This window comes from Anabrus simplex, chromosome X (genome assembly GCF_040414725.1).
Source record: "Anabrus simplex isolate iqAnaSimp1 chromosome X, ASM4041472v1, whole genome shotgun sequence".
Lineage (NCBI taxonomy): Eukaryota > Metazoa > Arthropoda > Insecta > Orthoptera > Tettigoniidae > Anabrus > Anabrus simplex.
The window spans coordinates 159,718,390-159,736,926 of record NC_090279.1 but is presented as its reverse complement, the minus strand read 5'-3'; the positions used below and the strand labels follow the sequence as shown (position 1 = coordinate 159,736,926).

The following is an 18,537-nucleotide window of genomic DNA, read 5'->3' as shown; positions in this document are numbered from 1 at the left end:
TCCCCGTGTGAATTAGGCTTATGACACACAGAGAAAGTAAAGAAGGCTCTGGGGCTATCAAAATACACACAATCTCATTTATAAGATAACTTTTGATGATCAAGGAAATTCTTTTCAAGGTGCAGTTACCATTCATAACAAGCTACGGTAGACTACTTATGGAGCTACAACATACGAGACGGGACACAAGACTCCAGATTTCTATTCGCCGGATGCAATGATGACCAAGGAATGGATGATGAGGGCAAACTACAACCTACGGCACATTGTAACACGGATGGCTGTTTGTGAGTTTCATTTTAAGATACGCAAAACAAAACCCTACCATGATTGTGCATGTGTACGGTGTGATAACATACGCGATATATATGTGATTAGGTGCCCTATTACACAGTTATGCACAGAATAATTCTACTCGATGTATTATCTCTGTAATTAATGTGTTTTTGTATGCCCTTTTGCTGCAATAAAGTTATTATTAATATACTGGTTTGGGGAGGAGGCAGTAGCGGCGATTATGGGGGGCGAGTGGCGGCAAACGTCTTCCCCCCACTTTGTGGAGAAAACATTACATTTTTATTCTATTTTACCTAGCTTAAACTAGGAATTACAGAAATTATTTAAAAAAGCAGTATGTACTAGCCCTGTTGTCTTATCAGCTAATTCTTTCTTTTAGTTTCTTTGATAATGAACACAATTATTATCGGAAATAAACAGAAAATCGTCGTTGCCGGGAAAACCCTCCTATGTGATAATATTTTTGGAGGTATGCTGACCCGCAGCACATACCTTATGAAAAGCGAGAATACCTTGACAATATTCACACTATATTGGACCTTAGATGACAGAACCTTACAGGCCGACGAAATGCTGTTTGTCACGGCTAACCGATTTGTATGGCGTCACAAGTGGTAGAGCTAGAGACTTTGCGGGGGGTGTGAGGAAGGACAGCAGGGGTTTACATTTTTTGCCAAGGTCATGAATCAAGGGTTATGAATTTCATATTGTTGGTCCGTATTGAAACACAGTAGAGATATCCACCTATTCAATACTAAGATGTACATCTCTGGTGTGTTAAAATTCATATGTTAAGGTTATGAACACTGAGGTATGATTCATCCGATTGCTGTGCGCATTCGTAAATTTGGCAATCTTTTTTTTAGTGTCTGTTAGTTCCTAAGTGTGTAGTCAAATACGACATTATTTTTAACTGTACAATCACGCTGTTCTTCTATTTAATTGTAATGCATGTGTAATATTGTTTCTTTGGTGAAAATTTTATTATATAGTGTTGAATCAAAATATCGAGAAAAAACTACTATTATCGCACTTAAGTTGGTAAACCCCTCTGTTGATATTCGCTCGGAGTACATCAAGAAACCACGTTGTAGTTTTTTTTTTTTTTTCCCCTTCAGTATTGTCGTGTATACCTCCGTCTTGTCTGTACATTTTTTCCCCCTACCCTCTTCTAATTCCTGATCACCGCTACTGGGGGAGTAGATGTATATATGCGCAGATTGAAAGATCATTGCATTTGAGTTTTCACTCAGTTTCCGATCCCTTATCAAGACAAACACAACACCATATTACCAAGGGTCTGTCACAGTTGAGGATCCTTCCTCTTAAAACAATAATCACCACCACCACCACCACTCTGTCACAGTTTTCATTCAATTTCCCTCCATAGAGCACTGAAGGTTAGTCTGTGATAGTTTCAGTTTCATGTTATTATACTACTCAAATCTCATTGTTCCGTCTGTAAATTATCCGTCTCACAATTACAAAAAACACTTTTGTTTCACAAGTTGTTTTATGTCGCACCGACACAGGCAGGTCTTATGGCGAAGATTGGATAAGACGGAGCTAGGAGTGGGAAGGAAGCGGCCGTGGCTTTAATTAAGGTACATTTGCCTGGTGTGAAAATGGGAAACCACGGAAAACCATCTTCAGGGCTGCCGACAGTGGGGTTCGAACCCGCTATCTCCCGAATACTGGACGCATTTAAGCGACTGCAGCAATCGAGCTCGAAAAAAAAAAAAACAACCGCAAAATAAGCTCTGTATGATATTTACCTCCTGGGCACTTTGCTACTGTCCGGGAATACCTTACAGAACAATCTATAGGTAACACCATATCAAGCATTCAAGTCTTCTCTATGGCTTCCTCTCTTTGCTTTGCCAATAACACTGTTGTTACAACAGTAGCATTAAGCCAACAGTCAACATTCTTACAATAATAAAGCTCACTGACAGTGTTAAAGGTATTCCATTGTCGAACACAGTACTAGAGGCCAGTGTTTAAAGTTGACCCGTCTAAGAACCTTACCTACCCACTCGGGTGAAATTGTGCTGTACATGTTTTGGGTAAGTTTATCTGATATTCTCTTACCACTGCACACCTTATAAGATTTCGATAACGCTCAGTAAAACTAAGAGATGGTGGATACCGTTCAGGGCTGCGAACTCGTACACATACGAAATTTTGGACCTGCTTTCCAGGCAAAACCCATTCTCGTACGCAAATGTATATTTCACCTTGAAGTACTATTTTTTTTTAATTGTCACCTATTAACTGACCAAAAAATCAAAATGACAAACACATTTTGCTTATTCGAAAAACAAATATAAGCATCACGGTGCGTCTGTTTATAGGAGTGTGTTAGGAGGAGGTAGTACTTGCCAAAACAGTCAACAATGAGGCTTTATTTCCAAGTTCACTACTTCACAAAAATAACGCAGGTTAAAAAAACTGTTTTTTTCATCTCACTTCACCTCTTAACAGCATTCAAACGCCTCCGGTCCTATAGTATTTCGTATTTCACACATTTATCTTGTGTACATAATGACATAACATGTCACAACCTACAAGGATATGATTTCTTTATTCATAAATATGCTTTAACACTAGAAAACAAAGAAAATACCCATACGTTCATAGATTTACTGATGAAGCAAACTGGAAGTAGGTCGTAGAGTTGTGTATGCGATTAAAATGGCGAAGGATAATGAAGATGAGCCACGTGGGAGGTCTGTACATCGGAAAGAAATTGTTTGAAAAGAGGGGGAGTGCCAAAATCGGAAAGTCGTTTTCCTGGATCTCAAAACGGTTATGGAAGGAAATCGTAATATACCGGAATTTCGAGACTGGCTTGTACGTTAGTGTTCGGTACAAAGTGCGGTGCAAATATAGCAATGCAGTTACGGTGGCTGAAATTCAGAACATTTTAAGTTATATTATGGCTTTTTAGAGAGCCCCCTATCACCGCTGATTTCCGTGGTTCAAATCCCGGTCATTCTATGTTAGATTCGTGCTAGACAAAGCGGAAGCGGTACAGGTTTTTCTCCGGGTTCTCCTTGCCGTATTTCATTCCAGCAACACTCTCGAGTATCATTTCATTTGTCAGTCATTAATCACTGCCCCTGAGGAGTGTGACAGGCCAAATACTTTAATACACCAATACCGGACAGCTCTATCTCAACAGCATTGAGCGGAGTGCGAACAGCGACGGTGGTGACATCTAGCGTGCAGGTATGACAAGCCCAGGAACTGCAAACTTATCTATGCTGCAGTTGAGAGGAATGCATCTACACATATTGGAAATATTTTTGTTAAAATAACTGAACAATCATAATAATTAAGAATTAAAATTTAAAATATGAAATGCCTCCTTCATAAACTCCAAACGAGCACTGTGTTAGCCGTGCGTTTCGCTATGTCTTAAAAATTAAAATCAGAATTTCTTTGAGTATCTACCTAGCCTCTGGGAGGAATATTCACCTACTACTCTCTTCTCTTCTTTCTAGACTTTTCTCAGTTACCTTGGGCAGCACTTTGTGTAGACTTAGCCCAATTTTCCGGCCGCATGCCTTTCCTAACACCAACCCTATGTGGAAGGATATATGTATTTACTATTGCGTGTTTCTGTGGTTGTTTTTCGTGTGATATGTTGTATATATTTGAAGAGGCGTATGAATACGAATACAAACCCGTAGGCCCCGATCTACACGAATTAACAGTGGAGATATAAATTTCCGACTCAGCCGGGAATCGTACCAGGGCCCTTTGAACCGAAGGCCAGTGCGCTGACCATTCCGTGGTGGTGATTATTATTTTAAGAGGAAGTATAACTGGCCAAACATCATCTCAGAAGGGAAATGGAAGAGGACCAAAACTCCGAAGAATGAAGGTATCATCAAAAGAAAGAGAAGGGCCACGAAGCGCTAACCATTCGACCAAAGCGCCAGAGGAGGCAGATACCTTAACAATTTCCATGGTTTATGAAGATTTCGGGAAAGAGAAGGTGTAATTAAGGAACAGGAGTTTTGGTCCATTGTTTCTTCTTCTTCCCCTTTTCATTTTCCTTCTTCCTCTTCTTCGGTACCCGGCCAATCTTCCCGAACTCTACAGAACTCACCACAAGCTGCTGTCTCACCTTTGCCGGACTTTGAATGTTCTGTTTCACCTCTGTAGACAGAAATACTAATCTGTATATATATAATACATATTGGGGTTACGTGAGTGACCTACGATGTGCCAGACATTTAAGAAGTGTTCATAATTTCCTAAAGTCTCTTTCACATATTTATGCATGAAGAATTACCCTACATGCGTATTAAATTAGTTGGACTGGTGCTCAAGCCTAGGAAAATAATACACTGAAATAATTTTCTTACGCCGGGGTGAGTGGCTCATACGGTTGAGGCGCTGGCCTTCTGATCCGAATTTGGCAGGTTCGATCCGGGCTCAGTCCGCTGGTATTTGTAGGTGCTCAAATACTCCAGCCTCGTGCAGACAGATTAACTGCCACGTAAAAAGATTTTTGTGGGATGGAATTCCGGTACGTCGGCGTATCCCAAAAAGTAGTTGGTGGGGCGTAAAGAAAATTATTATTATTATTATTATTTTCTTACAGTAAAAAGAGCCGAGTGGATTCGAAACTCATGGCCTTCAATTTCAAGACTACCACGATAACCACTACGCTACAGGCCCACAAGTTTTTAACTGTGAAATTTTTGGTAGCCTATTATTTAACAATGTGGACCCTCAAGTTAGAGTGTACTAGAATTCCATATTTGGTAAATGTTATTGGTTTTACGTCCCACCAATATTTCAGTAGAGTATCTGATTGATTTCTTAATGTAAGGGGCATAGAACGTAACGTCAATATAGATGCGAGGTCATTACTTTTTCTAATACTTGCGGTCCTGATCAGTTCCCATACCATTATCTTGTTCGTTAATTTGTTCAGCGCATAACGCTTTTCTTGGAATATAAGCTTAACTGCAATGTAAGATTATTTAGTGACAAACACTGATACATTATAAACAACACGCCAAAGCGCCAAGAATCATAGATGGCAATATGTTACTGAAGAGTTAGTCACACCAAGCCATGTAGGTAGCAGCACTATCGACTTTCTCGCTGAAAACTGCAAGCTGTCCGGTATTATCATATTAAAGTATTTGGACAGGCTTCGACAGGCGACACTCACCGCTAGGTGGGGGCTTCACTCATTCCACTCCTGACCCGGTCCAACGACTGGAAACAGACTGTGCATTTTAATTTTGATGGCTTTTTAGTGCCGGGAGTGCCGGAGGACATGTTCGGCTTCGCTGCTGCAGGTCTTTCTATTCGACACCCATGGGCGACCTGAGGTAGGGAGAGATTGAAACCCGGTACCGACACCCAGCCTGCTCCTGTCGCAATAACAGCAAGATGTCTGCTCAAAGCTTAACGTCGCCATCCAACGGACGTCATACACCCGACTCCATATGAAGACTGCGGAGAGATTTGGAGCTGAATCCATGCTTTTGGCACACAATCTGTAGATTAGAAATTGTACCCTGTCAATCAATATCCTTATTCCCCCCTCCCCTCCACAACGGGACTCGAACTGGCTAACCACTGTGTGGTGGTGGTTCTGCAGAGCCTTCATGGGGAAAATGGGTGAAAAACCGTATAAAAACGACGCGATACGTAGGCTAAGTAGCGTAGAGGAGAGATCCTCCCTTTATGCCTGTCACAGACCAGAACCTGCGCCTAGAAGTCGTATTCTTACTTATGTAGAAAACGGGAACAATGCAGATCGCAGATTTGCGACCATTTTCTCTGTTAATGGTCGGCTTCGGTCAGCTGTCATAACACCGCCGTCTCGATCCTCCTATACTGCCCGCTCTATGCGAGGTTTTTTGCAACTATGCTGCGACAAAATTTCTCCGCTGATGGCAGGCATAGACGCACAATGTTCCAAACTTACTCTAATGACGACAGCCTACAAAACGCTATGCAGTATAGTCATATATTCACTGAAGCCCGTAAATTACATCAGTAATATTAAATATCGGCAATATTACCTGTATGAAGTCACAGTTGACCTCTTCGTGCACAATTTAAAAATTTTCCTGGACGAAGGCTTGGAGTGGTACCGTACTTTTTGTGTTCTTGCCAACGCAATTTCAGTCAATAGAGGTCTTGCGAACTTAGTTAGTATAATATCACTAACAGTTTGCTGATGTTCTTTGCCATCACACTGTAACAAAACACATTCTGAAAGGAAGACGTCGCAAGTCCTTGTATTACGCTCGTACGTTTGAAGGACTTCGACAATAGGGCACAGCAGCTTGAACGAACTCCTGCAGATACTTCACCAGAGCAACAAAACAAGGTTATCGAATTCATCCTGTGTCCTGATGCATAATCAGTTCCATTTAGCGGTGTCGAAGCTCTAGGCAGTGAGATGTTGCTGACGCAAATGTCACACTCCATCCTCTCCTCAAAAACACGAACCAAGAACCAGTCCCGAAAATTAGGATTTGATTTCCTGTTTCTAGTTTGATTGGGATATTATCGTCTGGATATTTAAGGTTGTCCAAAATGTCTAAACATAAAGACGTGTGTTTTGTGATTGTCCGTCACAATTCTTATCCCAAGGAATCCACCATCCTCCACGGCTTTAATCACCTTCTAAAAAAAGTCCGCAGCCTGTTTCCAGTCATTCGACCGGGTCAGGAATGGAATTAATGAAGCCCCCATCTAGCGGCAAGGATAGGAATTGTGCCGGCTGCCGAAGCCTGTCGCGCTCCTCTGGGGCAATGATTAATGAAATACAGATGAAATGAAATTATATTCAAGAGTGTTGCTGGAATGAAATATGACAGGGGAAACCGGAGTATCCGGAGAAAAACCTGTCCCACCTCCGTTTTTTCCAGCACAAATCTCACATGGAGTGACCGTGATTTGAACCACGGAACCCAGCGGTGAGAGGCAGGCGCGCTGCCGCCTGAGTCACGGAGGCTCCATCACCTTCTGAAATCAGGTGTAAAGGCACAGATGCGAGAGTAATCTGAGGGTATCCAATTACTTCCTTTATTAGGTCCTTGCCTAGATAAAGTCGAAAGCCGCTTTTCTCTTAATTCCCTTCTAGACGGTATTTCATGGAGTCGTACCTTTTCTGGCTGCGAACCACCTTGCCGAGATTGGCAAAATGGTACAAAATAGTTGAATATTTCGGGGAAAGAATCTGAAGTTTCAGTTCTACAAATATATATATATACACTGCACAAACGGAAAGAAACAAGTACACCTTAACATCACCTTGGAAATATCTACAAGCATAACATTTCACAGTTCTATACAAAATATCTCTTGTACGAATGGAAGTGAACAGACACGTTTACTCATTGTACGAAAAAACTCAGCTTTTCACACACCTTCATGCACCAATAACAGTGCTACACCCCTACTGACAGCGAAGATTGTGCGTCTACTGTTGCACTCTTACGGTGACTTTAAGAAATATTGGTATTCGCTCCATAGTGGCATAGAACAGGCAGTATAAGAGGATCGAGACGGCAGTGTGTCATAAAGACTTGTTTTCGATTGCCTCCGATAAATCTCGCATCATGTGTGCCCACAAGGTACAGCGCAGTTTAAAACCGTTGTGGTGTTGCACCCGTAACCTTACCTTTTTGCCACCTAGTCACATTTTAGGAGGACTCCAGGGGATGCGTGAGGCGTACTGGAATCTCTTTGCTTGCCTCCCAGCCGGACGTATATTCCTCCGCCGGTGGTCTTGTGTAGGGTGCTCAGGTCCTATATTCGTAAGTTGGTAGCTTTGTGTAGCGCGCTGTTACGTCGTCTGAACTGCCAATACCGGATCTACAGTATATCTTACCATTCGCGAAGGCTCAACAGGAGCTTAAACACGGGCAATATGCACGGGAGAAAAGGTACTCAAATACCAGGGAAAAGGGGGGCAAAACATGCATTTTCTCCTATTTTGTGTTGAGTATTCAGCTCGAAGGCTGGTTTCATCCTCAACAGCTCTACCATCAGCTGTCACAGAAGACATAGGCATCACCAAAGAGTACTAGGGAAATGAAGGAAGTTTCCCACTGCATTCCTCACTGAGCCAGAATATGTTTGCCAAGCCCATTGAAATGCATGCACCAACCGACCAAATGAGTGGCATTTTCAGACCATTTAAAACAGGCACTGGCTGCATTAGGAATGGCATTACTGGCATCGTTAATACCTCGGTCACTTTCATTTTGTCAAAGATGAGACTGGGACAGATCAATGAAAAGTAACAATAATCTAGTCCATACCAGAAGACATTGTGCACTCAAACACCAGGTCTCGCAAACAAGGCATTGTAATTTAAATAAACTCGCTTGAAACTGTTAATCTCAGTAGATTACCATTCACCAGAGGAAGGAAAAATAGGAAGCTGTTGTGTCTCAAAGCATTAAGCATCTCACATTTTAACCATTTGTTTTTTCTATCTTTGTAAATGCTAAAATTTCTTTTCAAACCCATAGAAACCAGTGGCACAAACTTCGCATTCAGTCGGAATGGCAGCTCTGTAGACGCAACAAATTTCACAACATCCAAATTCTTCTGAAGACTAGCCTCAAGCTTTTCGGTGGGAAAACTGTCTGTTTCATCATGGAGGAGAAGATATTCCATTCCTGACAGAAAATAGTTCTGTCTACAAACCATGTATCTTCTCTGTTAACAGAAGTTCCTGTATTTTGGAAATTGCATCTACATCGGTTGGATCCAGAGACAGCACAAACTCATTGCACTGGCACTGTCTGTGGCTGCAGGTAGGCTACGCAGTGGCCTCCACTATGTGCACTAGCCATGCATCTTGGTAGGTGTGCTATTTACCAACAAATGACACACTGAGGCGAAACACTGGCAACCAGGAATGAGTTGGCTGGAAAATTTATAATTTCCAGTAATGGACCATTTATATTGGAATTATGAATTTACTCATTCAGGACAAATATTTCAGGTGCCTATGGGAATCAATATCTATAATGTCTGTGTGATGATATTTGGTGAGTTCTGGGCCATTAGTTGGTGTTCTAGACTTCAGACTGGCTTCTGCCAGTCTTCTTTGGACACCTCTCCCTTAACATTAAACCCTCAAACTTGGAGTCGATGTCAATAACAAATTTATTCTAGCTCATACCAGAAAACATAGTGTACTGTAAACACTACTTTTCGCCAGCAAAGGCATCCTCCCTGTCTAAAAACATTAAAAATGCTAAACTGTGATTAAATAGATAATTATACACAATTTCTTCACCATTTATTTTGCGTTGCATTTTTCGTGCTGGTGTATTTACTCGTACAATCTAAAATCCTCTTCAGTCCTAAAGTACACATATGTGTAGGCTACTAATTCTTCGTAGAATTTAATTTCCATGACAGTTCAAATTTGCTGCCAAACTGTTGTTTAATCTAACTCTGCAGTCACCAGGGCTGTATTTTTTTCAACCTCCATGGGCTATATATATATATATATATATATATAATACACTGACATAACAAAATTATTATATCACTAAATGTTTAGTAGTTTCATACTTATTTTGCCACATGATCGTCAAACGATTTACGCATTTGTCGTATCATGACACCCGCTTTCCGATGCTCTCTGCAGAGAAGTTTGCCGCCAGTGAGGTAATGTGCGTCTGGACAGACTCCAGCTCCATAAAGTCCACCAACATGACACCTTTATTGTCCCAAAAATGGTAGCTATTGTTTTTCCTGTTGCTTAATGTCAGTTTAAACTTTATTGGCTTGTTTGGAGAAGGATGCATCCACTGCTTAGACTGTACTTTGGTTTCTGGTTTGTCATACAAGACCCAAGTTTCATCACCGGTGACAACAGATTTGAAAAAGTCTTCTCCCTCACTATGGCAATGCGTAAGTAGCATTACGGCTGATGCCATTCGCCGAGTTTTGTGATCATCAGTCAACATTGTTGGGATCCAACGTGAACAAAGTTTCCAGTATTCTAACTGTCGAGTCATAATTGTGTACAGAGAAGACTTTGAAATGTCTGGGATTGCTGTAGAAAGTTCACTGATCGTAAACCTCCATGTGTGATGTACAAACTAATAACTTCAGGAGACTGTCCATATGCACATTACCTCACTGACCGCAGACTTCTTTGCAGAGGGCATTGAAAAGCTGGCGTCATGATACGACGAATGCCTAAATCGTATTGCAATTATTTGGAAGAAAAAATGTATGAAACTACTAAACTTTTAGTGATAAAATCATTTTATGACAATGTATCTTTCTTTTTATAGCCCATCGGAGGTTAAAAAAACAGGCCTTGTATTACCTCTCTGCAACTCGATTACAGTAATTATTGGTGGATTTTGTTCATTTTCTGTAATTATAAAAACGAATAAATGGTTATAAGTTTTTTTACAAATCATCTGAACAGTTTGTTTAACATCCATGTGGTTGTAAATTAATATGTACACATATGTGTACATTGGGTTAAATCACATATAAATTCCTTTGTTATTCATGTTCATATTTTAACTCAAATTTACAATCTAGTCTAATCAAAGATGAATTTGCTTACAGAGATGACATTTAGCAGACCCTAACCTCTGATGATTCTAAACAACAGTGACATGAAGATAAGACTACATTGACTGTGATGCTAATTTCATTCCACATTTGCCATACAGAGATGACAGCAATGCTGAAAGCAACCTGAATTTCCTGACAATGCTGATCACTGCCTACATGACAAACAAGGTGACAACCAACATGAGGATATGCAACTAAGGTGACAATCACGATGAGGACATGGGTAACAAACACCCAAGGTGAAAACTTAGATGGATACCCAGATTTTGCAGATCTATAAATGGAGGTAGGTCTGGATAAAAAGGACAAGGATCTGGGGAGGGAATAAGGACTTGGAAGAGGCCAGGGATCAAGTAGGGACTGGAGTCATGAAATGAGCCTAATTCAAGGAATGGGTCAAAAACAAGGGAGAGGCAGAGAACAAAGACGGGGTCGATTACAAGGAATGAATCGATAACAAGGAGGAGGCCAAAATCATTTACAATCTGTTGTTAAATGGGGTGGGAATAATTTGACAAATGACCTACCACAATTTATTCCACCAAATGATACTCTTGGATGTAGAGAAGGCTAGAATCCACTACAATACAGTATTTTTAAAGATTTATTTTTGGACTCGCTTACATTGCCTTGATGTGCTCACTGGGTTGCTAACCTGAATGTCATGTTGATGGATGTTGTGCACATATATCTCAGTGGTAAATTTCTGTAGGTGAGGGATATTTATTCTGGCATTCCTGTGATGGTAGCTATACTGAATTTGCAATTTGCTTTGTTTACATTGTTGAGGCTAGATACAATGTCATCCCTGCTCTATTTTAGTGTTCTATGCCTTCTCACTGTGTACCGTACTTCATTAGGCCAGGATTTAATGCTACAGTGTTCAAGAAATGTGTCAACTGGAAGAAACGTGTCAAATGTGGAGTAGAGAAAGTTGTACTTTTTCAAATAGCAATGATCACAACCCTACCACAAAAAAGATACCAGTCCAAGTGAAGAGAATGTGTTTAGAATTAGGAAGAAACTGAAGATAAACATGGTGCTCTACTGGAACCAAACAGCAGAGGTCAAAATAGAGGGAGATACAACTGAGAACAAAGTTATACGTAGAGGCGTGCAACAGGGCTGTGTCCTATCCCCTTTCCTTTTCGATGATGATGATGTTTGTTGTTTACAGGGGCCTAACATCGAGGTCATCGGACCCTAATGGTACGAAACGAGACAAAATGAAATGACAACTTAAAATTCCAAAATCCTCCACTGACCAGAATTTAAAGCATGAGGACGAAAAATGAATGGATGGATATGAATTTAAAACAATCAGTGGATTCGACCCACAGTGCCTCACATGCACAGAAGCTGGCACAAAACAATAGTATTACTGACCAAGGGACTGCTTCTATAGCACGATGCTGAATCTATTATGCATATTGTCAAAACAGGTCCAAAATCCAGGTCATCAGCCCCTCATAATGGTAGTTATCGCTAGTAAAGTAGAACCATGCTATGTGTCATGTTGCGGTACTAATCAAAAGTAGCGGAGACTCGCGGTATTCCACACATTAGGGTACTATTCACAGGTAGTGTAATGCGCACATGTAACACAGACCTATAGTGTTTCGCACATTGCGGCGCTATTTGCAGGCAACGCAAACCTATGGCGTTCCTCACATAAGTGGACTAACCACAGGGACTCGTACTATCCCATGGAACACCTCACATAGTGGGAACTGAGCATAGGTAAGGCAGAACCATGGTGTCGCTCATATAGGGGTATGAATCACAGGTACTGTAGGAGCCACATCCTGATTCACACACTGTCGCTACTAATCACAAACCTATTGTGTACCTAACATAGTGGTACTACGCGCAAGTAAATGCAACCCATGGTGTACATCTGCGTGATGGTACTAATTACAAGTAGTTTCATGGTTTTAATTGGACCATCCCTTGGTCGCCCCTTTTAGTCGCCTCTCACGACAGGCAGGGATACCGTGGGTGTATTTTCCTCCTGCGTCCCCCACCCACGGGGTAGAGAGAGAGAGAGAAGAAGGGATCTGTCACTTCGAAAAATGAAGTAACGGACGAAGAAAGGCAAGGGCCACAAAGGGCGTGAAAATGAAAGACTCCCTAGGCCTCGAATGCTCTAATACCATCGGGGTCGAAAAAGAACAAGAGTTGACAAAGGGAGGTCGGACAGGATAGACGAAAGTGAGGATCCTGGCACAAGTAGTGGAAGCAATCACCCGCAGAAGGTACTGTGTTTGGTCCGCGAGAGGTATTTTATTTCCCTTAAGTCCACCGGCAAGCCGGTTAGGGCCCCCCTATCCGCCACCTGGGATGCGCCACGTGAGAGTATCACCTCTCCCCCTGTTAAGCCAGCGTAGTAGGTTCATGGCCTTTCCTTTTTAATATCTACTATGAGGTTGTGTTCAGAGAAGCTGTGGAGGATGTTAACCTAGGGATCAGGATAAATGGCAATGTCATAAATAATATCCGCTTTGGTGATGATACTATTATGTTAGCCAGTAACCTTGCTGATCTGCAAATTATTATTAATAACATCGTAAGGATCAGTGCAGTATTTGATCTCTTCATAAATATTGGCAAGACAAAGCTGACTGTATTTTCGAGTACACCTAAGCAGGCCTCTCTACACATCAACCCAACTGTTCAACAAGGGTCATCCTTCAAATATCTTGGGACTACAATGACTGAGTATTATCCAGGATTAGGCAACCCAAAAATTTATTGAAAAGTATAAAAGCCTTATTCACCAGTAGAGATCTCAACCTACAGCTCAGAGTTCGGATGTTGCGATGCTACGTTTTCCCTGTCCATCGGTATGGTTTTGAAGGCTGGACGCTCAGTCCTTTGCTGGAGAGACGGAGCGTAACTTTCGAAATGTAATTGTAGAGAGGAATGCTTCGAATATCCTAGGCAGAAAGGGAGACCAACGAGGAAGTCCTCAACTTGTTAAATAGGAAAAAAGAGCTAACATTTGTCAATGAACTAAAGCTTAGGTACATCAGGCACATTGTGAGAGGTGAAAGAGATGAACTTCTCCAACTCATAATCGAGGAGAATATCGAAGGAATATGATCTGTGGGGAGACAGAGAAATTCCTGGCTTAAAGATCTGCACCACTGGTATGGACGAACTTCCATAGAAATTTTCGAGCCACTGTTTCGAGAGTTATCATAATCAATTGGATTGCCAACCTTCGTAGGAAGACGGCGTCCTAAGAAGAAGAATGGTCCATTAGAAACAGGAAATGAAAGCAGTGAGATCATTTTATTCGATGAACTTGAAGGGCATGAGTTTTGCAGACAGAGCTTGAAAGATGCAATCAGTTTACGCGTCAGCAAAGACACAGGTCTAGCTGCTGAGCTGATGCTGACATGTACTATAGTCCACACGGAACTAGAAAGGGATTGATATTTAAGAGAGCGAGATGCTGCGTGTTGCCACGTCGTATTACTCAACGAAGGTCTCCTCGCGTCAAAGTCAGCACTGTACGTTAAAGATTCATTTTAAAGAATTCAAGCAGAAATTCAAAGTAAAATATAAAAATAATCAAATGTAATGCATAATTAAGATTAGTATTTGCAGCAAGAACAAATATTTATGTCAATAAATATAATTCCCCACAACAGTTGCCCGTTTACTATAATATTACCTGTATTTATACTTTACAAGTTGCTTTACTTCACGACACACATAGGTCTTATGGCGACGATAGGATAGGAAAGGGCTAGGAGTGGGAAGGAAGTGGCCATGGCCTTAATTAAGGAACAGCCCCAGCATTTGCCTGGTGTGAAAATGGGAAATCACGGAAAACCATTTTCAGGGCTATAGTGTGGTCTGAACCCACTATCTCCTGGTTACTAGATACTGGCTGCACTTAAGTGACTGCAGTTACTGAGATCGGTAATAATAGTGATCTTTTCCCATTTTAATTACAGTGTTTTTGCTTACTCTAACCAGAGCAGCAGTTCTATCTAACACTTTATTTATATAAATGATAGGACCATTGTTACATTTCTCCCGTTCAAAGCACTCTCAAACGTAACAAATAATGTTTCGAGTTTGTCCCTTTATAGGACTGCCTTTGCCGAAATGTTTCCTGTCTTCACTTTCTGTGGTTGGATTAAAATTAAAAGATGTTAGGCATATAATATACACAAGCAATATATATATAATCGGCTTTACTTTGCACCAACACAGAAAGGTCTTATGGCAACGATGGGATAGGAAAAGGCTAGAAATTGGAAGGAAATGGCTGTGGCCTTGATTAAGTTACAGCCCCAGCATTTGTCTGGCGTGAACATGGGAAACGATGGAAAACCATCTTCAGGGCTGCTGACAGTGGGGTTTGAACCCACTGTCTCCTGAAAGCAAGACCACAGCTGCTTGACCCTAATCATTTTGTTCACCAAGTTGTTTCCAAAGAGTCCCTCACCTGTCAATTGGGAGTGGGACTCCGTTACTCCCTATAGGTCCAAGGCTTTCTTAAAACGTTCTGAGCGTGCTCGGTGAAAATTCTGTGAAACAAGATGCTGCCCTTACACATTCCCAGTGAGGATCTCTCCTCTAGTGGGTAAGGGACCATCTGTGGATTGTACAGTCCTAGCCGCCTGAGCACTAGGAGGGGCATGACTCGGAATATCTCCTAGATGCCCACTCTTATTCCCAGCTCTCAGAACCATTTACTAGGCCACTCAGCCACTGCCTATGGATCACAAACTAGAATATGACTATAGTAACCCACACCACGAACCAATTTCCTTAGAAAATATATTTTTTTTTTACAACTTGCTTTACGTTGCACCGACACAGATAGGTTTTATGGCGACGACGGGAGAGAAAAGGCCTAGGAGTGTGAAGGAATCGGCCATGGCCTTGATTTATAAAATAATTTTGACATCACCCTTCACAAATTAATTAGTGCAAAAAAGTACCGTATTTTCATAATCCTTTCAGCAGTAATGTCATCCAATGGAGACGAGTGGGAAAAGTTTTTTTTTCTATTTGTTTTATGTTGCAGTGACAGATAGGTCTTACGGTAATGATGGGATAAGACAGAGAAAATGGGAACAAAGGGACCGTTTCCTTACTTAAGGTTTTGCCCAGTGTAAAGATAAGCAACCATCTGCAGGGGTGTCGACAGTGGGGTTCGATGATGATTATTTTTGTTTAAAGGGGCCTAACATCTAGGTCATCAGTTCCTCACAGTGGGATTTGAACCCTATAACTCTTAAATGCAATCTCACAGCTACAGAAAAAGACAGCAAAACATAGTCAATGCTGGTGCGCATGTGGACTGGGGAATCGCTTTCTCTGTTTCCAAGTGGTGAGGGTAGACTGCGCAGTCCGGCAGCCCAGTAAGCGCACAGAAGGAGTGTTTAATTTACAAGTAAAGTTTTTGTTGAGCCCACATTATTAATGTTGTATTCCTACACTTGTTGATGGTCCGGCTCCATGGCTAAATGGTTCACGTGCTGGGCTTTGGTCATAGGGGCCCTGGGTTCGATTCCCTGCAGAGTCGGGAATTTTAACCATAATTGGTTAATTTCGCTGGCACGGGGACTGGGTGTATGTGTTGTCTTCATCATAATTTCATCCTAATCACAACACGCAGGTCGCCCAAGGGTGTCAAATCGAAAGACCTGCATCTGGCAAGCCGAACTTGTCCTCGGACAATCCCGGCACCAAAAGCCATAAACCATTTCATTTTTACTTGTTGATGAACATTATCAGTGTTAACTAGTCCCTTATTCCAAAATATAAGTCATATAGAAAATGAATTTCTCTGATTATATCAGTAGGAAGTATAAAGGTGTGCAGGACAAAAAAGCTTAAAACAAACAGACTTTTTCTTTGTCAGTTTGGCAACCCATTCATGCAGGAAGTTGTTGATATCGCCATTAAATTATTATATTTATTACAAAAATATGATTTTGGACTTTGTGTGTAACACATTGATCTAGTTCATATGGCTTAAAGACTAACAAAGTCCTCTGACAATGGTGGGAAATTAATTCCCTGACCTGAGTACAGGACGTAACTAGCCAACTACACTGTGCCGTTGGTTTAGCCAAGCACTACTACAGAATTTGGAGCTGTAAAAACTTATTAAATCAATGCTGTAAAAATATTAGCCAGCCATTCAAAGGTTCAATAATTTTTAAAGATCTATAAATATGAGACTGGCAATCTGCACATAGTCTTCAACGCCTAACCCCTTAAAATGCAACACACAAGAAAAAGTGAAAAGAAAAAATATACAGAAAAGTTGCAGATCCTTACACACCTTGTCGTACGTACATCCTCATTGGAGGGCTACAGACACATGGTATAAGGGAAAATACTAAATTAACTGATATTGACAATACCGTGATATACTGCACTGTGACACTCTTTACACTCTGCAGTACTGGCTACAATAATAATTGATTTAACTCTAAGCTACTAGCATGCATGAAATTTTACCTATTTACTTGGGTAAATACATTAGCAGAAAGTTTATTATTTGAAATTAATGAACCCATTAATCAATTCAAACTCAACTGTAATATAAAGATGTAATTACAGAAAGAATAATTTTAGATATCATCCACATTTTCAAGGAAAGTACAAAATTTTAATTACAACACATCTCTAGTATATGAAACCATAATGAATGGAAAAGCCCATAAATTAAGAATACCGGTCCATGTAAGAGAAGAGTTTATAATTTTCCAAACACAAGGAAAAGGTTAAACATCTGTTCCAGCACATGCAGTGATGATAAATGATACATGAATATCTAATAGCATCTTTAAAGAGAAAAGTACTTTTATCCATCTAGTTACTTATTTCCTACTCTTAGCCCCAATGGTTGTTCAGGTTATTTTCTTACATGCACTAAATCTCCTGTCATACCATATGACGATACTTTGCCAAAGTGTAAATGTCTACTACCTTTACTGATTCCAATAATGTTAACTCACCTGGAGTGGGAGTGGGATTAGTTGGGGTAGGATTGTTATGGTCATAGTTCACAAGATGATACTGGAGACCAAACAAACTCTTGTACACTTTTCGACACTCAGAAACTGGACATTCGTAAGGGGGTTGTTTGGAAGATCGAAGCTTCCTACAGAATTCTAACACGTCGAAATCTAAACCCATTTTTAAACACTGGATTTAAAGTAAATTTAGGTTATTGAGTTAAAACACTCATTAAATGGTGCATATTACACTCCACCAATAAAAACTCCCAGAATTTCAAGAAGTTTACCTTTGAACCGCTTCACCATTGCAACTAAGTCCTTATTAACATACGAGAAATCGCATTTAGAATGCAAGGAAAATTGGAAACAAATTCATTAAGCGTCGGTTCTTTTGTGTTTGACAGCCGCCATCACTAACATCAAACAAAGAGCTCGAACTTCGGTCAATAGGTTTTTGCATGGAGATCACACTTCGGGAGAGAGCAATTTGGTACTCACCGCCGTCTCGATCCTCCTATACTGCCTGCTCTATGCGAGCCTTTTTGCGACTACGCTGCGACAAAATTTCTCCGCTAGATGGCAGACATAGACGCACAATGGTCTAAACTGATTCTAATGACGACAGCCTACAAAACACTAT

General features: G+C 40.9%; 1 protein-coding gene across 1 annotated transcript in view; it reads right to left on the bottom strand.

The window, feature by feature from the left end:
* Positions 1–18,075, bottom strand: part of Br140 (bromodomain-containing protein 140) — a 203,612-nt gene extending 185,537 nt beyond the window's left edge. Inside the window, exon 1 of the mRNA XM_068230481.1 lies at positions 17,895–18,075. Within this exon, the coding sequence (XP_068086582.1) occupies positions 17,895–18,075 (181 nt within the window). The remainder of the gene's footprint in view (positions 1–17,894) is intronic.
* Positions 18,076–18,537: the final 462 nt, after the last annotated feature.